The sequence below is a fragment of the Lithobates pipiens genome, unplaced genomic scaffold (genome assembly GCF_037356315.1).
Source record: "Lithobates pipiens isolate NorthernLeopardFrog02 unplaced genomic scaffold, aLitPip1_a1.2 Scaffold_8, whole genome shotgun sequence".
Lineage (NCBI taxonomy): Eukaryota > Metazoa > Chordata > Amphibia > Anura > Ranidae > Lithobates > Lithobates pipiens.
This window is the reverse complement of record NW_027507903.1, coordinates 570369581-570392352: the sequence shown is the minus strand read 5'-3', so window position 1 is coordinate 570392352 and position 22772 is coordinate 570369581. Positions and strand designations below refer to the sequence as shown.

Genomic DNA, 22772 nt, shown 5'->3' with positions numbered 1-22772 from the left:
GTCTCTGATGCTGGCATGTTCTGCTGAGTTCCGGTCTTCGACTGTCTTTATTGGCTGGTACAGGATGATGTCACTTGTGCCGGCGATGCACACGTGCCGGAATAGACAGAAAGAAGGCAGGTAACTGTGTTTAATAGCAAAAGAGACACTGCGTGTCTCCTCTGCAAATAAAGAGCCTGGCTTTATTTAGCCAAAGTATGGCCAAAGCTTTTTTGGCTATATTTCTCCTGTGGGTCACAGGAGCCAGTCCAGGGTCTGAAAAGATCCAGACAATATGATCAGGATCCACCCAGAAGCCTGGACTGGCAGCTTGTCGCTCAGAGCCTGAGACAGATGCTCCTGCCCCCTCCACAGCCCAGTGCTCCAGTGAGCACTGCAGGGACAGAGCAGAGAGCCAGTGACTGACAGTCACCATCTCTCTGCAGGCTGAGGACCAAGAGCTGAGCGATCAACAGTGTTTGATTGCTCAGTTATTTGTCTTAGAGGCGGGGGGGGGGGGACAGCTGCAGCTGGGATTGGTGCTGTAGCCATATAAGGGAGTATGATTTTTTTTTTGGCAATTCCCGACCTTCTCTTTTAAGTTATTAGAGATGAAAGCATTTATGACCTGGCTTAGGTTCCTTCCTCAGGTATTATAATGCCAAAGAAAGGAAGCTCAAAAAACTCACATCTTTAATATTTTTTTCTCCCTGTATACAATTTTTGTAAGCAAAATGTTTTTTTCTAAATTTGTTGCAAAGTTTCTTAGCCTGCAGATCCTGCAAGTAACAGCACTTCCTGTTTCAGGCTGACAACACAAAGGGGGTTATTTACGAAAGAAAAAATCCACTTCACACTGCAAGTGCACTTGAAAGTGCATTGGCTCTAAATCTAAGGGGTATATCTGAAATTAGTGGAAGCTCTGCTAAGTTTATCATCCAATCATTTGCAAACTAAAATGCTGTTTTTTATTTTCTTTGCATGTCCCCCTGGGATTTATAGCGACTTTACTTCCTAGTACACTTGCAGTGTAAAGTGGATTTTACTTTAGTAAATAACCCACAAAGTCACTACCCCACAAATAACAGCAACATTGTCATCCTGCCAGGCAAGCTCCTGCAGTTGGCCACTGGGCTGCTTATGTGATGAGCCAAACAGGAAGCATTGACGCTGGAAGGATCTCTAGGTAAGAAACTGCACAAAAAAATGATTTTCTGAAAGCTGAATCCAGGTATGGATTTTATAACATGGTTACACTGAATGGCACCCATGCCAAACAAGCTTCCCCTTGTGGGTGCTATGCAGCAGGGCGGTCACTTGGCACAGGACCTAGAAGATAGCGCCCAAGTTGAACTAATGTAGCTATGCTATAAAATCTATACCTGGAATTCAGCTTTAAGGAAACTGCATACAGGGAAACGTAATGCAAAACATACCAATAATAGATGTTGGGTTTAGCCATTAAAGGGTATCACCGAAACGCCAACATTTCTGCTGTCTGTGAGAGATTATAGCTGAGATCTCAGAACACAGTATACAGAATATCATTAAATACCAACGGTCACTTTTTTTTCCCCCTAAATGTTTTTTCATCCATGCATCCAATGACTGGTATATTCATGGAGACATTTCATCTGTCATGCTACTTAGACTCCCTCCAAATCCTTTAATTTCATTAGCTGCGCTTGGTTTGTTCCACGGGGGGATAAAACAGATTAGGTAAAAACAGCTTGGATGTTCTGAGTCGGCTGTATATTCATTGGCAAATGAAGCACGGTGGAGATTGTGGTTGGAATGAAAAACACTTGGTTTCTGTGGTAATGGAGGTCTAATCTCATTTAAAGTTGCATGCAGCGAATGAACACTTTTCTAATACAGATCAGCAGCGCTGCTGTTTTTTTGATGCTGCCCGCTGCATGTATATGGGTTCCTGTCTACCTAATGCATCCTATAAATACCCAAGAGGGAGTCAAATGCAGTAATGGAGAATAAGTTATCTAAATATCCTAAATTACTTTGCTTATCCGGAACCATCTCAATCTAATTTGCAGCTGAAACAGAGTTTATGTTTTATTTTTCAAAATACAATATCTTTGCAGGCTCAACACATAAGTGAGTAATTACCAATATTCTCAAAAGGACAAGGAAAGATCTGGAGAAAAAATATGTGGCTCTATTTACTAAGCTATAATGATCATTATTTCCCATAACAAGAGCTGAGAATACCAGCCACATGACTAAAAATAATGAGTGTTTTTGACAAATTGTACTAGCAATGCGTCTAAGGGAATTAAAAGTAGAACTAAAGGCAAAACATTTTTTTTTCCATTTTGGATGGAGTAAGAAAGAGTTATTACCCTTGATTTTTTATTTTTTTTTGCTGTATGTGTCCCATTGAAGAGCTTTCCCTTCACTTCCCCATAGCTACAACAGGAAATGAGAGGAAATCCCTCCAAGGTGAGGGTAATCCTTGGTTGTCACCAGGGTCATCAGAACCATTGAAAGCTTTCCCCACTATTCCTAATCTAGTGACCACTCAAAATTTGGAATTTTCTTTAAATTTCATTCTTATGCCGCATACACACGATCGGAATTCCGTCCAGAAAAAGACAGATGAGAGCCTTTCATCGGAAAATGCGACCGTGTCTATGCTCCATCGGAATTTAGCTGTCCGAATTTCCGCCAGCCAAAAATTGATAGCAAGTTCTCAATTTTCCAGATGCAAAAACTTTCTATCGGAAATTCCGATCGTGTGTATGCAATTCCGACATGCAAAAAATCATGCATGCTCAGATTCAACTACGAGACAGAAGCTATTGGCTACTGGCTATTGAACTTCCTTTTTCTAGTCCCGATGTACGTGTTGTACATCACCGCGTTATAAACGATCGGAATTTGGTGTGACCGTGTGTAGGCAAGACAGCTTGAGCTGAATTCTGTCGGAATTCCATCAGGAAAACCATCAGAGCTTTTTCCGACAAGAATTCGGATCATGTGTACGCAGCACTACTGATAATGGTCACAGGACAAACAAATAGGGTGAATCTCCCCAACAGGGACAAAGACAACAAATAAAAACCCGATAGGTGTTATAATCCTACTCTACTCCATCCATATCTTAAACAAGATGTGTTGGTTTTAGTTCTAATGTAACCACTTGCTCACTTGGGAATTTTTTAGATTGTTCGTACGCATTGGCCTTGGAGAATAAAATGGTGGCCACTGGCCGTTGCAATTGTTTTTTTTTTTTCAAATAACGTTTTATTCACCATCAGTGAAAGTTGCAATTGTTTTATTTTCCACTATATTTGTGCAGATGATATTTTTGGGAAAAAATACACAGAAATGAATGTCAGTGCACACAAACACAATGTAATACCCAATTCCTTGGTGAAATCGAAAAAAAATGGGGTTGCGTTGAGTAAATAGATACCAGACATGTCAAGACTCAAAATTGAACATATTTAACCTTGTATCAAGCCTTCGTAAACCCCTAATCAGCCATAGGTAAAGCTCAACTATATATATGTACTGTATATACCCTATAGTGACATATGAAACCTAAAATTGTAATCATTTTTGTCACATAAAAGATTACTGTTTTGTCTGAGAATATATTAGTGTTATAGGCAGCTTTAGTGCATATACAGCTCAGTATCATTGATTTGCAAGTGCCATCCATCCATGCTAGATAATACAAGCCCTACATATTTAAAGCATCAGTAAAGGCAAAATTAGTTTTTTTTATAGAGTGGAAAGGGATTATAACATCTGACAGTTTTTATTTCAGTCTGTGCTCCCGTTAGATTTATCCAATAGAGAAGAAATCTTCCAATGGTTACACTAGTTCTGTTGAGTCTGGTGACACACTGAGATTCTCTTACTTTGATGTAGATTTTCTCTCACTTTCTGTTTTGGATATGGAACTGGAAGTGAGGGGAAATCTCCCAAATGGGACACAGATGGCAAAAAAAAATAAAAACTGACAGGGGTTTTAACCCTCCCTTACTCTTTCCAAATATGAAAAAAAAAATATTTGCTTTTAGAGGCACTGTAAGTATAGCCACCCTGTCATCGCAGATGTCTAGTAAATTTAGCTTTCTGGGTAGTAGTTTGCCCAAACCAATTTGTAATTTTTATCACTTGGTTTCTCCCCTAGGTTTAAGATTTCTGTAGTTCCCTACTTCACCATTGGGCATCACTGGAAGTCAGAGCAACAGTTATGGGGGCAATGTGTTTTTGAGCATTTAAGTCCTCTCTGGCAATTACTAGAAGGTTCATGTCAGTGGTGCATGCTTGAGGATGCTATAAAGGCATGGAGACTGGCCTGGTGAGCTCTCTTTCCCATGTGTTGTGGCCTGTTCTAACCTGTTTGGGGCCTAAATCAAGAAGTCTTCAAGAGGCCATGCCTGGTTGAAGAAAGGCTTCTAAGTTGGAAGAGCCAGAGAATGGAGGGTAATTGGTTTCCACTCTCAGAGGATCCTGGTACTCCCTTGGGCAGAGGAAAACTCTGGCAGAGTCAGGAGCCCTATTTTTAACCACTTGCTTACTGGGCACTTAAACCCCCCTCAGTCCCAGACCAATTTTCAGCTTTCAGCGCTGATGCACTTTGAGTGACAATTGCGCGGGCATACAACACTGTACCCAAATGAATTTTTTATCATTTTTTTCCCACAAATAGAGCTTTCTTTTGGTGGTATTTAGTTACAGCTCGGAGTTTTATTTTTTGCTAAACAAACAAAAAAAGATGCAAAAAAAAAAAAAAAAAAAATCATGTTTTAATAGTTTGTTATAAAATTTTGCAAACGGGTCATTTTTCTCCTTCATTGAAGTGCGCTGATTAGGCGGCACTGATAGGCTGCATTGGTGGGCACTGATGGGCTGCATTGGTGGGCACTGATGGGCTGCATTGGTGGGCACTGATGGGCTGCACTGGTGGGCACTGATAGGCATAGTTAAGGCGGCACTAATAGGCACAGATAAGGCGGCACCGATGGGCACAGATAAGGCGGCACTGATGGGCAAAGATGGGCACAGATAAGATGGCACGGATGGGTGGCACGGATAAGTGGCACGGATGGGTGGCACGGATGGGCACTGATAGGTACCACAGATAGATGGGACTGATGGGCACTGATAGGTGGCACTGATAGGTGGCTCTGATAGGTGGCACTGCTGGGCACTGATGGGCGGCACTGCTGGGCACTGATGGGCGGCACTGCTGGGCACTGATGGGCGGCACTGGGGTGCAGCACCTTTGAGGCAGATTGGGTGGCACTGTGGGTGGCACTGTGGGGTGGCACTGTGGGTGGCACTGTGGGTGGCACTGTGGGTGGCACTGTGGGCACTATGGGCACTGACAGGGGGCACTGACGGGGGGCACTTACTTTTTCTTTTATTTTACTTCAGGATGGCACTGCGGGAGGCAGGTGGGCACAGGCAGGTGGCAGGTGGTCCCTTGTATTGATGGCCGTGATCGGGACTGATGTCCCGATCACGGCCGCCGGTGATCGGCTTTTTTTTTCTCTCCTCGCGCTGTCAGCGCGAGGAGGAATAATAGCCGATTACCGGCTCCGTTCTATCACATGATCAGCTGTCATTGGCTGACAGCTGATCACGTGATAAGGGGTCGGGATCGACCCCTTACACGGATCGGTGATCAGGCGAGTCTCACGGACTCGCCGATCACAGAGCGCGCCGCGCGCGCCCCTCAGGGGGCGCGCAGGCCGCTCGTAACCAGGACGACGTCAATAGACGTAGTCCTGAAAATGTAGGTCCGCGCTAATGCCGTCATTTGGCAATAGCGCGGATCTGAAGTGGTTAAAGGAGACATGTCGCCCTAACACTCTCCCTGTGATTTGGAGCAATAAAACTGAGAAAGTGGATTAAGGTGACTGGTGCCCTTCTTCATTGTATCTCTCTTCACTGCAGCCATGGATCCACCCTGGGGTAATGTCAGCCCTCTCCCTCTGCTAGAGGTAAAAATCACCTTCTACCCCGGCCAGGAGGGGAGCTAAATAAGCTTCTCTTATCTTGCACATGGTTACTATAAAAAAAATAAGCTGCAGCGTCAGTTTCTAGATGACAGATGTTCAATTGTACACAAACCTGCCATACTTCATGCTCCTACAACCTATCATTGATACTTTGCCATGTAATGTTTAAACTCTACAAAAGCACAATGACCAAAGAAGTTTTAAAAACAATACACTTTCAAAAATGACATTTACTATCGCCTCTGAGCTCCTTTTTCACTACATTATGCTTAGTACTTTAGATCAGGTGCCCTCCAATAATGTCCACAAATGACCAAACATTAAAAGCAAAGTACAATATAAAGTGAGTATCATCGCTTTCAGATGCTTCACAAACTGGGTTCTAAAGAGTTAGAGAAGCCTGCAGCAAGGGCGCAGGAATAGGAGCATGGCTGGCATGACAGGGTAGCAGGGATAGCTTGCCACATAAGGGCTAAACTGGATGTTTCAGTTGTAAGTGTAGTGGGGGGGCCAGAATAGTCTTTAGTGTAGTTAAGGAGGGGCCAGTGTCCGGTGGTCAGTCAGAGGTCACCGGATGAAGAAACAGCTCCCACCCTCCACCCTGTTTTGTGTTTTGTTTTTGCCATTGGACGTCTGGTAGTGATTGTTTTAAGTGGTAGCGGTTGGGATCTTTGGAGGCCTTCTAAATTAAGACCAATATGGCATGGTGGGGAACCATCTTAGTATGGGATCCTCGGTAGGATGCCAGTTAATCAAGATTTAACTGGGCATTTGGATATGGGTATTAGCACTGGAATGTGGAGAGTTGTATTGTCCTCGAGTCGGCGTGCTGCAAATGGGGACCTTGTGTGGTCACACTGATACTATGTACATTTGGGGTCTTTTCAGTGCCTTCAAAGATCTACAACATGGTTATGATTGATCTGAGAAAGTATTGTTTGTAAATAAGTATGCAGGGCTGGTGCAAGGATCGTTGACACCCTAGGCGAAACCTAATTTTGCCGCCCCCCCCACCGGTTGCGCCCATGACTCCACCTTACCCTTCCCTTGCTACACATGACCTATCTGACCCCTACACTGACCCCTTGACACATAAACTAATCCACCTGACTCCTACTTCCTGCACTACTCACATCACACTGACCCCTACACTGACCTACCTGATAATTACACCGACCTACCTGGCACCTACACTAACCCACCTGACACCTACACTGCCAATTACACTGACACTGACCATCACGCTGACACCTACACTGACCATCACGCTGACACATACCCTGACACCTACACTGACCATCACGCTGACACATACCCTGACACCTACACTGACCATCACGCTGACACATACCCTGACACCTACACTGACCATCACGCTGACACCTAAACTGACCATCACGCTGACACATACCCTGACACATACCCTGACAATCACACTGACACCTACACTGACACATACCCTGACAATCACACTGACACCTACCCTGACACATACACTGACACATACCCTGACAACACATACACTGACACATACCCTGACAACACATACCCTGACTCTGACACATTACACTGACTCTGACACATTACACTGACTCTGACACATCACCCGGAAAACACATACACTGAAAACACATTACACTGACACATTACACTGACACATACCCTGACTCTGACACATCACCCTGACACATACCCTGACACATACCCCGACACATACCCCGACACATACCCTGAAAACACATTACACTGACACATTACACTGACACATACCCTGACTCTGACACATCACCCTGACACATACCCTGACACATACCCCGACACATACCCCGACACATACCCTGAAAACACATACACTGACACATCACACTGACACATCGCACTGACACATCGCACTGACACATCACACTGACACATCGCACTGACACATCACACTGACACATCGCACTGACCCTCACACTGACGCATACAATGACGCATACAATGACGCATACAATGATGCATACACTGACCCATCACACTGACACATCGCACTGACACATCGCACTGACCATCGCACTGACACATCGCACTGACCATCACACTGACGCATACACTGACGCATACACTGACGCATACACTGACCCATCACACTGACACATACCGTGACACTGACACATCACACTGACACACACACATACCATGACACATCACACTGACACATACACTGGCACTGACACATACACTAACACATACACTGGCACAAACACTGACACATGCACTGACACTGACACATACACTGACACATACACTGACACTGACACCTACACTGACCATCACACTGACGCATACACTGACACATACACTGACCATCACACTGACACATACACTGACACATACACATACCCTGACACATCACACTGACACATACACTGGCACTGACACATACACTGACACATACACTGGCACTGACACATACACTGACACATACACTGGCACTGACACATACACTGACACATACACTGGCACTGACACATACACTGGCATGACACATACACTGACACATACAATGACACTGACACATACACTGACACACATCACACTGACACACATCACACTGACCTACCTGACTCCTACTTCCTGCATTACTCACACACAAACCCCCTCCATACAGCTCAATGGATCCATCCTCCTCCTTACCTCTGCTCTTTGATGCTGCCTTCAGCGACCATCATCCGGGCCTCTCCGACTACTCCGCACTGGGTGTGCAGAATTCCACACCCACTCCGCCGGGGAACACAGAACACCCACTCCGCCGGGGCCACGCCAGCGCCGTGCACCCACTCCGCCTCCATCATATCCCCGCCGGGACCAGGCCAGCGCCGTCCACCCCGCTCCACGATGTCTCCGCCGGGCAGGAGGTCAGCTGACCAACCTCTCAATGCTCCCATCTCCGCCGAGCCCCGCCCCTCCGCTGGTAGTGCACCCTAGGATGGCACGGCCAATTTTACTCCAAAAGCTTGTTGTCTGGTTATTTAAGATGGTATATATAATAATAGGAGGTGCATAGGTATTAAGGCCAGCTTTCTTCTGTCTTACCATAGTCATGGCAACACTGGATTGGGATTACTTAATAAAGAGAGCAAGTATAAGTAAAGGGGGCACAGTTTTATCCTTTGTACTGCATATTGAAATAAACATTTTATCATCATAATTAAGTGATTTATTGAATAATTTATTGATCTTCAATAACCTGGCAGTGGATATTGTAACCAGAACTTTAGGGTCATAGAACAAATGCAGGTTTGCACTCCAAGACCACACTTATCCCCACCTCCTTTTTAAGAAGAGCCATGATAGAAGAGCGTGCCACTGCTAATGGTGGGTGTGGCCAAACTGCACAGTGTGAGAGGCTTAAAGGGGTATGTGAACCCCTCTATCAGATATTGTACTAAAACAGCCACTAGGGGGATTGGTTATTCTAAGTGGTAGATTAAAAATGTCATTGTGGCTTTTATTGGTGATCACGTCCGGTGCATGCATAATTTGTATTTCAGTTGTACATTTACCCGTTTTTTGTTTTTCTTTGGAATTCAACTTCGAAAATAGGTATGGGTAAATTTCCATATGGTAATGTTTCACCTTCTATTGCAAATTGACCTACAACTAATAAAGAATGTTTGACATTTCAGTTCTATTAGAGCTGTATTTCTGGACAGCATATGAGCCAGGGTAAGCCCCAATCATAGGCTGGCATTACAGGCATTCCTAACCCTGCAGACGCTAGGGAAGCAGAGAAGTGATGCAGATCTTCCATTATTACTTCAGTGTCTCTTCAGAAAGAGAAGCAAAGGAGGAAGGAAAGAAAACAGCAATAAACTTAGTTAAACCTAAAGGAAAGCTTGTACAAGCCCGTAAATTTAAGTCAACTGAAGATGGAAAACCACTTTCGCTGTATATTTTCAGTTTATTGCCTCTCATTTGTGGTTGCTGAAGTCACCATTAACAATAACTCCTTGCTGTTGAGCTCTCTGGTTGCAGTTGGTATTACTGCCTCTGGCTTTACAGAGCCAACAGATGATAAAAAGCAAACAAAAAACAGCTATAGCACAGCAGAGCGTTAAAGCATCTATTAGTTGACTCACCCTATTATCTGAACTGGGAGCCATGGTATCCGTCATCCAAGAGCCAAACCGTGACCCCGAGGCACGTATAGTGATTGGGTTACTGACGCCGGTAAGTTTGCCACAGCCTGAAAATAAAAAAAGAAGTTAGTGGAGTGATTTTGTGTTGGGATTTACAGAAGGAGCCTAGCGATATGCTTCTCTGAACACCATCTGTTGTTAAATAATGGGGTTTTGATGACCGCTACAGACTTTTCCTGATTTATTTTAAACGTCAAGGTTACTTCACTACTTTGAATTTCTGTGAAACCTCATAAGCTAATAAATGTTTTTAACCCAAAAATATACTTTCATTTATTTCAAACTTAAAGTCCAGTTGAAGTTTCTCTCAAAACTAGATACATTTACGGTGCATGAAAAACAACACATGTTAATGCACGTTACTGTATGTCCTGTTCGATGTGCCATTCAATTAAAGCGGTAATAAACTGTGGCTGATTAACAAAAAAAAAAACACCTGTAAGGCAATTGCATAGTATGTGCTAGGCATTTTTCCAGTATACTAGAATGTGCTAGTATGCATCGCATAAGAGGAGGTAGAGGGGAGAAAAGCGCCAAGCGCACTCTTGGTGTAATACAGTTTTAGTAATTAAAGAATAGAATACTGGAACTCTTCCTTTATCCATAGCTACAAATTATACAAAATAATGAATGCTACATCTAAACAAATGGAACATAACAAATTAATAATAAATAATAATGATAATAATAATAAAACGTTTATATTATTATTATTGGTATTTATTATTATTAATTCATTACTTTCCATTCGGAACTTTGGATAATTTCGTATTTGTTACATTCAGGAAATTCCAATACCTATAATTTAATAGTTAGTAATAGGTAAGTTAGTATTAGTTAGTTATTTCAGAATTTCACATTTTTGGGTTTTTGAAGTTTCAGATTTTTGTTTTTATTTTGTATATTCATTCTTTGAATTTTTGTTCTTATTTTCTAATTTTTCATTTCTGAATTTTCGAATTTCTGGATTTTCGAATTTACGAATTTTCAAATTTTCAACTTTACGAATTTATGAATTTTTCAAATATTAGAATTTTACAAATATTGGGAAAAATTTTGTTAAATGGGTTCTCCTTCATTCGGAAGTAGGACGAAGTTGTGGCTTGCCTCTGAAATGCGTCCCGATTGGCTACTCCTCTTCGAGGTTGAGAGCTTGAATTCCCGATTTTTGACAGCTCGTTACCTCGTCTTCTGGTAGCCTTCTGACACCTTAGCCGTGGTACAGCAGCATGGACTGACACCTCCACTGAGAGCAGGACATCACTGACATTTTACAAGTCTCACACTTGTTCTATTGTTACCTTTGTGAGTGGAACATTTTATGTATTTTATTCTTTGATTATTAAAACTGTATTACAACAAGGATGCGCTTGCCGCTTCTCTCCCATCTCCCTACTCTCTTGCAGTGTGGGTTTCCCAGCCCTTCTTTGGATGCCTTGCGTACATCTTGGAATATAGTTACCTGTTTCATACATTTCCTAGCAACGTTTTTTAATGCTACATCATGTACATTTATATGGGCAATACACCTTAATAATTTATGGACAATGCTTGTTATAGCACTGAGAATATTGTTTGTCATGTATCGCATACTAGCACATTATGAAATACTTACCTTGGAACAAAGCCAGTGTACCGTACGTGATCGGACTCCGAGGAGCGGAGGCCTCGGTAGGAGGAGTCAGACCGCGGAGTGGAGTGCTGGTGCCTGCCTGGTGGTCAAGTGAAACTAGCAGTAGCAGCAGCAGTGTGGAGGAATTGATCGGATTTGGAGCTGAGCTGGCCGGGAGGACAAGGTAGGTCTTCTTTCCCCTCCCCTGGCTCCCGCACCCCATGTGTAGAACAGTAGAAAGTTTAAAAACCTGCCACCCCCTCTATCAGTATTACCAATAGACAGATTCATGCATTGCATGAATCTATCTATGGCTGCCACTGCCAACCCCTATTCAGGCGTCTGGCCCCTTTTTGGGCACAAGGCACCTGAATTACAGCAGTGTGGGGGTGTTTTTGAAGCACCTGATTAAAGGCCATAGGCTCTAATAGGCATCAAAAAAAGTGACCTGCGCGCGCCATGCTGGGCGCTCACAGGTCACTCAGCTGTGTTAGAAAAGCGAATGTTTTGCCTTCCTAACACTAAACCCCCTCTCCACTAGGGATGAGCTTCGTGTTCGAGTCGAACATACGATCGACTCTAACATCGGCTGTTCGCCCGTTCGATGAATACCAAAAGTTATGGACCGTTTGTGCCAAATTCGTGTGGCGCTCACGGCCCACAATGCACTGCGCCATCGCAGTGCATTGCTGGCTCATGACTGGCCAAGCATGCACTGTGACCCCGCATGCTTGGCCAATCACAGCGCCGGCAGCGAGGAGAGCCATGATTGGCCACAGGCAGGATGCCTGTGACCAATCATAGCTCAGGCTGTGTAGTACACGCCCCACACTATATAAGGCCACCAGCGCAGCGGCCTTGTGTAGTGTGTTGGCATCTGTAGGAGTTAGTGGGTGTTCTGTGTACCTTCAACACAGTATACACCATTCGTTATCGGCCGATTTTGAGTTCTTGCTCTTCTGTAGTGGGTGTTGTCTGCGTGCCCTGACCACAGTATACACCATAATATCCACCTATATAGCTAGCTATATTGCTCTTTTTTAATAGAGCTTGCAGTCAGTTGTAGGAGATTGTGCGTGCTGTCTGCATGCCCTGACCGCAGTATACACCATTACAAAAAGCTTAAAAATAGATTTTTTGACTGCAGCTACACTTTAAAAATGTACCAGTTCAAAATTACACACAGATTCTACTTAACACAACAAATCTACACAGTCCCTGTCTTGTTTGCACTGCCTGTTTACTGCTGTTCTGAGTATATAGGGCCTGGGGGCCACACGCCTTTCCTTTTTTTAATATGGGTACGGGGTTCCCCTTAATATCCATACAAGACCCAAAGGGGCTGGTAATGGGCAGGGGGGGCTACCCATGCCATTTTTCTCAATGATTTTCATCCATATTGCCGGAACCAGATATTACATTAAAAACGCAAGCAGTTTGAAATGACTTTTTTCCGTTAAATATCATTTTGTGCAGGGACTGTTCTAAACACGGGAAACACGTGCCACTACACAGGCATGCTATAGACACCCCCAGGCACGATATTTAAAGGAATATTTCACTTTTTTTTTCACTTTAATCGTCATTAAAATCAGTGCTCCCGCCAAAACGGCCATTTAAAAAAATGTCCCCTGGGGCAGGAGCCAGGTCCCCAAACCCTTTTTAGGACAGTAACTTGCATATTAGCCATTAAAATTAGCCCTTTTTATTTCGAACGCTCGAGTCCCAGACTTCAATGGGGTTCTAACGTTCATACGAATTTGCGGTCCGTTCAAAAGTTCTGATACGAACCGAACCGAGGGGTGTTCAGCTCATCCCTACTCTCCACCAATCAGGTGCTCAGGTCTGTTACCTGTCACCTGATTGGCTGAAACTACAGGTGCCGCTATTGGATGCCTATCAGGAGGAGAGGATGGGAGATGAGGACAGCAGGAGATGCACGAAGGACCCCACTTGTCGCTGTCACCCACTGCCCCACCAAGACAGGGTAAGTGCCAGGCAGACGGCGAGAGGGTGGAGGGGATCACACTGGGGTCATTCAAGGGCACACTGTCAGCATTTAATGAGCCCACTGGCAGCATTTGGGTACACTGGCAGCATATGATGGGCACATTGGCAGCATTTAATCGGCACACTGGCAGCATATGATGAGCACATTGGCAACATTTGATGGCACAGTGGCAGGGTTTGATCGGCACAGCGGCAGCATTTGAGGGTACAGTGGCAGCGTTTGAGGGCACAGTGGCAGTGTTTGATGGGGACAGTGGCAGAATTTGAGGGCACAGTGGCGGCTTTTGGGGGCACAGTGGCAGAGCTTGATGGGCACAGTGGCGGCATTTGAGGGCACATTGGCAAGAGTTTGATGGGCACAGTGGCAGGGTTTGAGGACACAGTGGCAGCATTTGATGGGCACAGTGGCAGCGTTTGATGGGCACAGTGGCAGCATTTGATGGGCACAGTGGCTGCAATTGATGGCACAGTGGCTGCAATTGATAGCACAGTGGCTGCAATTGATGATTTATTTTTTCAAAAAAATGTTGTACCCCCCCCAAAAAAAACTTTGAGTACCAGCCACCACTGAGGCTGTGTGAGGCTGTGGCTGTATTTTTTTATGACAGAGCAGACAGCATTACAGCACATAGATAGCATTAGAATATTTAGCTGCTTATTTTGGGCCTGGCTGGTGCACATTTGCGCAGACACAGCAGCCCATTCATTTGAATAGGCCGCCATGCCTGCGTTTCCTGCAAAAAAAATGTGCATGCATCATGTAATGGGCTGCGCACACCTGCCCATCAAGCAGTGAAATACAGCACTGTTTGTCCATTCTGCTTATGTGACTTAACTGCAGTTCCTGCACCGGAAAACTTGCTGCTTTTTTAGATGTTTAGGCCACTCTTTTAAAAACACAGTGCATTTGTGTGTGCAGGAACTGCAGGTAAGTCACATGGTGCAAAAGCAGAATAGATTTCAAGGCCAGTGCATTTTTCACATTCTGCATGCACCATTTTTTTCTGCAGGAAACGCAGGCATGGCAGTACATTCAAATGAATGGGCTGCTGTGCCTGCACAAATGTGGGCCGCCAAAACACTTACATGTGAATGTGTGATGTGACAATGGCTGCAATGTAATTGGGGTGCTGTGATGTGTAAAGGGGCACTATGACATGAAGGGGACTCTAATGTAATGAGGGCACTGTGCAATGTAATGGAGTGCTGTGACATGAAAGGGAACTGAGGACACTATGGGACTGCTGTGAAGGCGGTCTGCAATGTTTTCTTTTAGATAATTTTATGTATGTGTCTGTTTTTTTTGAGATGTTGGGGTGAAAAGCTAAATTGCATTGGGGGAGGGGCAAAAAAATTGTGTGCCCAGGGCCTAAACCATATTAAAGACGGCCCTGTGTGGGGCCACATCATCCAATCACAGTATTCTGTGAATGGGAAAACTAAAATGTCCGACAGCCTTTGCGGCTGTCTGCTTGTAGTTCTCAATGAACTACCACAGCACTATTGACCGCTGTGGTAGTTCATTAAGTCTTCCTGCCACAGTGTAACTGCCTGGCCGTATCGGAGGTATGGCCAGAAAGCTACAAAGACAGTCTGCAGGACCATGGCATTATAACCCATGATCTGCTGATCCTGGGTGCAATCCTTTACAGGACCATTACAATAAATACAATTTAAATGCATTTTTTTACATGCAAAAAAATATGTATTTATTATTATTATTTTGTAAAGGTGAACTTATCCTTTAAACTTACAAGGGTAGTGTTTTAGCTTATTTTCCCTGATATTCTCTCCTTTCTCCCTTATATGCAGCCTTTATATTTTAGCATTCTGAAGCTTCTGTCAATCGTCCTCTCTAACTGAGCCAAGACATACCATCAAGGCTGGAAATGTGCATATTTTAATTACAGAAAATGACTGTAAATATGCATTTATTATTATTTTTTGTAAAGGTGAACTTACCATTTAACCTCCCTGGCGGTATGATTATTTAAGATTTTTGATGATTAAAGCGGTACAATAGCATTCTGAAGCTTCTGTTAATCTTCCTCTCTAACTGAGCCAAGACATACAATCAAGACTGGAATTGTGCATATTTTAATTACAGAAAATGACATATATGTTGTTTTCCAAGGAGGAGGGGAGACATTCTAACAAGGAAGTGACTGTTCTGGGCTTCAACAAAATAGCAGCCTCCAGCAAGAAGAAATGGGAGCAATGCTTGAAGCAATTTACAGCACATTTTGGTTTAATAATTATTCATGTGGAATATATGTTTTTATTAAAGAACATTGATTGTTATTAAACTGTTAGCCCTTGTACACACGGTCGGACATTTCGACAACCAAATCCGTCGTATTTTGTCTGACGGATTTTGTCTGAAACTGTTGCATACACACAGTCGGACAAAGTTGTCAGAAAATCCAATCGTACCTAACATGATGACGTTATTTCATTACGACGGGACTACGGTCAGGCTAGTAGCCAATAGCTTTGGTCTAGGAATTTGATCTGAGCATGCGTGACACTTTGTCCGATCGGAATTCTCTACACATGATCGGACAAAGTCCGATCGGAGCATGTTGTCAGAAAATTTTATAGACAAGTTGGAAAACTTGGTCCGTCGGATACGCCGATGGAAACAGTCCGATGGACCATGTGTACAAGGGCTTAGAGGTAAACCTCCGCTTTATGACATTGACAAGGTTGTATTTTTGTCTGCTGCTGAATGATGAGTGTGCTGCTGATCCCTCACTGTCCAATCAACAGACAACGAAAAATAGTGACACTCCCAAATTCGTTAACAATAATATAAATAGTGATATCACCTCTACGGTTTTTAATTTGTGTGACATAAACGAAAAAAGACAGTCAATTTAAAAAAAAAACTGATGGGCACTACTAGGTGGCACTGATAGGCACTGATAGGCAGCACTGGATAGGCAGCACTGACGAGGAGCTACTGACAGGCATTACCGATGGGGCACTGATTGGTACTTTTAGGGCACTGATTGGCATTGTTGTGGGCACCAATTGGCATTGTTGTGGGCATCAACAGGCATTTATCATGGGGACAGGCTGCCAGGTGTTGGGCACTGATTGGCACCTTTTGATGGGGCTGTGCTGATAATTAATGTGCTGATTATAAGCACAAACCCCCCACTGATCGGCTCTTCCTGTCAGGGTGAAACTAGGAAAGCCCTTTACCGGCACTCCCTGGTTCATACTGTGATCAGCTGTGATTGGTCACAGCTGATCACGTGGTAAGAAGCCTCTGTCTTCATACCATGATCGGAGTTGCTTTTTAGACTGACACACAGCACCTCCGATCGCCGTGCTGCGTTCCCCTTCGGGCGCGCGCCGGCTGTGATATCCTGATCACATCACATGATGTCCAGTCAAGATATCACAACCACTTTGCTGCCGTCATTCTGCTATATAGCGGGCGGCAAGTGGTTAATACATCCTTATCAAACAATCAGTTAATTTGTTATGGATTTTTCATACTCAAAGTCAATAGAATCCATGTCCCCTCCCACAGTCTGTGATCAGCGCTGCCACTGGAAGTCCCCTTCTTCACCTTCTGTACTACTCCTGGCGCCTCCCTCTGAGATTTCCCTCTGAGATCACAGGAGCTGGAACTACAGAGTAGGCATTGGGATGTCAGTTCACATTGAGAACAACACTGGAAACATTGGGCAGTATACATCTGCCACAATGGTGATTTGCGGCAGAGCCCCTGGGGACCAACAAAATGTTCTCGTGGACCATCAGTGGTCCATGAACCACTGGTAAGCGAACACTGCTCTGCTTTAGAGATCTCTATGTAATAATAACATAGAGGGGTCCCCATCTCCAGCAGCCTCTTTGTAAGCCTACATCTTTCTGTTATTTGCAGTAGTGACTTTAAATCGGAGACCTTCAAAGAATGCCACTGAATTTGTGACCCAAATATGTCTAGTTGCTTGGAGCAGACCATTCATGCCCTTAGCTGTTGGGGCCATATAGACATAAAAGGTTTCTTTTTCAATAGAAACCCCTTACTTACATTGAATTGCATATTACCATTTTATATCTATTTATACTCGTTATTACTGTTTACATATGATTTATGTCTAATCCCCTTATTATTGCTGCGGTTGTTATTGTTGGGCAGGAAGCACCAAGCAGAACATTTCATCAACAGCTTGTAAAAATACCACTTTGGAGAATAATTCTTTTTGCTTCATTTTATGAGACTATGCGATCAAACAAGCAGCAACCCTTCCTAGCCACTGTCAACAGTAACCTGTAACCCCTGGAATGAGCTCATCTATAAAACCAATTATGATAGCTGGTTTTTAAATGCTCCAATGTTCTAATCATATTGTTTGACTTTCTGCCTTCCAATTAACTCAGACCTTGCTCTAGTGGGTTCATTTCCAGCTGGGTAGCACATAAAAAAAAATCTACTTTTATCACATTAATATTTGATGTTTTTCCAAGTCTGAATTGCTTTCCAAAAAAAAGGCTTTGCAGAGCGTAATGCTGGCTTTTTATTTTTGAAAGTATGTACCAGTTGACGTTAATTTAATGTGGTCACCATGGACATAAACAAGTGTTTGACAGTAGCCATGAAACAAGCACATCAAATATACTAGCTTGACAGAAGGCTAGAAGAGTCCTAGTCTTTGTCTTTTACTTATGAAGTAAGTGACTTATATTTCAAAAATGTCAAAAATAAAATGGCCAATGGGGCTGTATCAGCCATTTTTAAAATGGCTGGAGAATCATTAAATTGAGCCTATATGTTAAGGCAAAAAAAAATGCTATACATCTCTGAAATATATTTATATTTCCCCAAGTTTTATCCCTTTAAAGACTCTGCAAGTTTCGAAAATTATCTGTTGCAGGAGTGAATCGGGGGGGGGGGGGGGGGGTTGGGGGGGCAACGGGGCAATTGCCCCCCAGAGAATGCAAATGATTGGGTGGGTGGGCTGCTCCACGGGGGAGAGAGTGGGTGGCTCCCCAAGCGACCATGCTTGAGGGAAGATTACTTAAGCTTACAGGTGAACAGCGACTGGCCTCTAAGCTGACCACAACAGAAAGGTGAGCAAACAGACAAGAACATCACTGCAGAGTCATGACAATGGCTTTATACCCTTATAACATGGCAAATTTTGAGGCTGGTTTGCCCTCCTTCCTGCCTCTCCTCTTTCCTTAGTCCCCTTTCACTAACTCAGACTATTCACATTCAATATCTCACAAAAGTGAGTACACACCTCACATTTTTGTAAATATTTTATTATATCTTTTCATGTGACAACGCTAAAAAAATGACACTGTGCTACAATGTAAAGTAGTGTGACAGTAGTAGTAGTAGTAGTATGACAGTGTACATTTACCGTCCCCTCAAGCTTGGTGATGGGAATGTCATGGTCTGGGGCTGCATGAGTGCTGCTGGCACTGGGGAGCTGCAGTTCATTAAGGGAACATTGAAAGCCAACAGGTAGTGTGACATGAACCAGACCATGATCCCCTCCCTTTGGAGACTGAGCGGCAGGGCAGTATTCCAGCATGGTAACGACCCCAAACACACCTCCAAGATGACCACTGCCTTGCTAAAGAAGCTGAGGGTAAAGGTGATGGACTGGCCAAGCATGTCTCCAGACCTAAACCATATTGAGCATCTGTAGGACATCCTCAAATGGAAGGTGGAGGAGCGCAAGGTCTCTAACATCCACCAGCTCCGTGATAGAGTGAAAGAGGACTCCAGTGGCAACCTGTGAAGCTCTGGTGAATTTCATGCCCAAGAGGGTTAAGGCAGTGCTGGAAAATAATGGTGACCATGCAAAATATTGACACTTTGGGCCCAATTTGGACATTTTCACTTAGGGGTTACTCACTTTTGTTGCCAGCAGTTTAGACATTAATGGCTGTGTGTTGAGTTATTTTGAGGGGACAGCAATTTTACACTGTTATAGAAGCTGTACACTCACTACTTTACATTGTAGCAAAGTGTCATTTCTTCAGTGTTGTCACATGAAAAGATATAATAAAATATTTACAAAAATGTGAGGGGAGTACTCCCTTTTGTGAGATACTGTATCTTTGAGACTTTCCCTTGTGATAAAACGTTGGAGAGAAGGCCGTTCTCTGTGGACCTCTGAGGATTTATATGTTTGTTTTGTTGTAGTGCTTTTTTCACATAATTGTACTTCTTTCATACTGGATCTGTTATTCCTGGTCTGATTCACTCTTAGGGTCCTTTCACACGGGGCGGATCAGTTCTGATCCGCCCCGTGGATATCCGTTTGCTCAGTGGGGATCACTCCGCCGATCCCCGCTGAGCAGGGAGATGACAGTTCCGTCTCTGCACACTGCGCAGGGACGGACCTGTCACAGCGCCGCTCTCCCCTATGGGAGATCGGATGACGACGGACCGCAGTGCCCGTCGTCATCCGATCCGATCCGCAGACGGATGGAAAAATAGCTTTTTCCTCCGTTACACTTTTTCGGATCGGAGCGGGTCGGATGTCAGCGGACATGTCACCGCTGACATCCGACGCTCCATAGAGCCCTATGGAGCACCCGTTCATGTCCGCCTGAAAAACTGGCAGGCGGGCCTGAACGGGACATCAGTGTGAAAGAGGCCTTAGTGATTTTTTTTTATGGTCTCTTCCCTTTATGTTATTCAAAATTGATCTTGTATAAAAAATAAATAAATAAAAAAATGTATTATTATGTAACGAAAGCATTAATTCTGTTACATAATAATACATAGGAGTTTGGTAAATATAAGCCTACATGCACAATGGGTGTTTAGCCCATGAGCCTAAAATGCAGGGCACTGTTGCAGCTTCCAGCTCTGCTGTAAACATTTACGGGCTGAAATACGCAGAGGCTGGCTGGGCATATATCCCTGGATGCATAATACGCCTAATGTGAGTACTACTCAGTATAGCATCCAGCCTCTGCATATTTCAGCCTGTCATAGTCTTTGACAGGCTGCTGGCAGCAGGCTGGATGCTGCATCTCTGCCATTAGAGTGCTTTAACCACTTGCTTACTGGGCACTTAAACCCCCCTCAGTCCCAGACCAATTTTCAGCTTTCAGTGCTGATGCACTTTGAATGACAATTGTGCGGGCATACAACACTGTACCCAAATGACATTTTTATCATTTTTTTCCCACAAATAGAGCTTTCTTTTGGTGGTATTTAGTTACAGCTCGGAGTTTTATTTTTTGCTAAACAAACAAAAAAAGATGCAAAAAAAAATCATGTTTTAATAGTTTGTTATAAAATTTTGCAAACGGGTCATTTTTCTCCTTCATTGAAGTGCGCTGATTAGGCGGCACTGATGGCTGCATTGGTGGGCACTGATGGGCTGCATTGGTGGGCACTGATGAGCTGCATTGGTGGGCACTGATGGGCTGCACTGGTGGGCACTGATAGGCATAGTTAAGGCGGCACTAATAGGCACAGATAAGGCGGCACCGATGGGCACAGATAAGGCGGCACTGATGGGCAAAGATGGGCACATAAGATGGCACGGATGGGTGGCACAGATGGGTGGCACGGATGGGTGGCACGGATGGGCACTGATAGGTACCACAGATAGATGGGACTGATGGGCACTGATAGGTGGCACTGATAGGTGGCTCTGATAGGTGGCACTGCTGGGCACTGATGGGCGGCACTGATGGGCGGCACTGCTGGGCACTGATGGGCGGCACTGGGGTGCAGCACCTTTGAGGCAGATTGGGTGGCACTGTGGGGTGGCACTGTGGGTGGCACTGTGGGGTGGCACTGTGGGTGGCACTGTGGGTGGCACTGTGGGCACTATGGGCACTGACGGGGGCACTGATGGGGGGCACTTACTTTTGCGTTTTATTTTACTTCAGGATGGCACTGCGGGAGGCAGGTGGGCACTGGCAGGTGGCAGGTGGTCCCTTGTATTGATGGCCGTGATCGGGACTGATGTCCCGATCACGGCCGCCGGTGATCGGCTTTTTTTTTTCTCCTCGCGCTGTCAGCGCGAGGAGGAATAATAGCCGATTACCGGCTCCGTTCTATCACATGATCAGCTGTCATTGGCTGACAGCTGATCACGTGATAAGGGGTCGGGATCGACCCCTTGCACGGATCGGTGATCAGGCGAGTCTCACGGACTCGCCGATCACAGAGCGCGCCGCGCGCGCCCCTCAGGGGGCGCGCAGGCCGCTCATATCCGGGACGACGTCAATAGACGTAGTCCCGGAAATGTAGGTCCGCGCTGATGCCGTCATTTGGCAATAGCTCGGATCTGTAGTGGTTAAAGACTCCAGGATTTGACACACATGGGCAGTGTGTAAGAGGCCTATGGTTGCCCATAGATAGATTTTTTTTTTGATCAGCTGGTGGGCCGATCTAAAAAAAAAAAAAAAAATGGATTAACCCATCCATGCTGCAAGACGAGGTGGATAAAGGAATCCTCTTCGCTGTGCTACTGTATTCTGACTTTGGGACTGCTCCGCTGTCAGAATACACTGATCAGCGTTGCAGCCGATTGGCTGCAGCAGTTGATTGAATGAAAACTCTCCAACATCTCATTAGACAACATTTTATTGTTAGATCACCCTTATATAAATCCTGTATAATAATAATAGCAACTTCTATCAAGCAGGAATAGCCATATATTCAAAATTTCGAAAATCAGCCAGTCCCCTTAATTTCGGAATGAGTGGAGAGGGATTAGAACCCCTTGCCAGGTTTTTATTGAGATTCTCCTTCTCTATTTATCGTGTTTACCATTATCATTGAAAGTGAATGTAAAAGAAAATCCCAAATTGTGTTGTCCCCAGAAAAGTAATAGAGGGGAAATCTTCCATTGGGAAACTAGTTCTGGGGACCTTAAGGGGCCCAAGGGATTCCCTTAACTTGCAGGGATTTCTTTTTACTTCCTGTTTTGGTTATGGGACAGAAAGTGAAGGTAAATCTTCACAATGGGACACAGATAGCAAAAGAAAATAAAA

The 22772-nt window shown here is 44.3% G+C and overlaps 1 protein-coding gene across 2 annotated transcripts in view; it reads right to left on the bottom strand.

The window, feature by feature from the left end:
- The window catches only part of OLFM2 (olfactomedin 2), a 503318-nt gene that overhangs the window by 49317 nt on the left and 431229 nt on the right, over positions 1 to 22772 (bottom strand). For both annotated transcript variants that reach the window (XM_077470164.1, XM_077470165.1), the window contains exon 5: positions 10097 to 10203. In XM_077470164.1, the coding sequence (XP_077326290.1) occupies positions 10097 to 10203 (107 nt within the window). The remainder of the gene's footprint in view (positions 1 to 10096; positions 10204 to 22772) is intronic.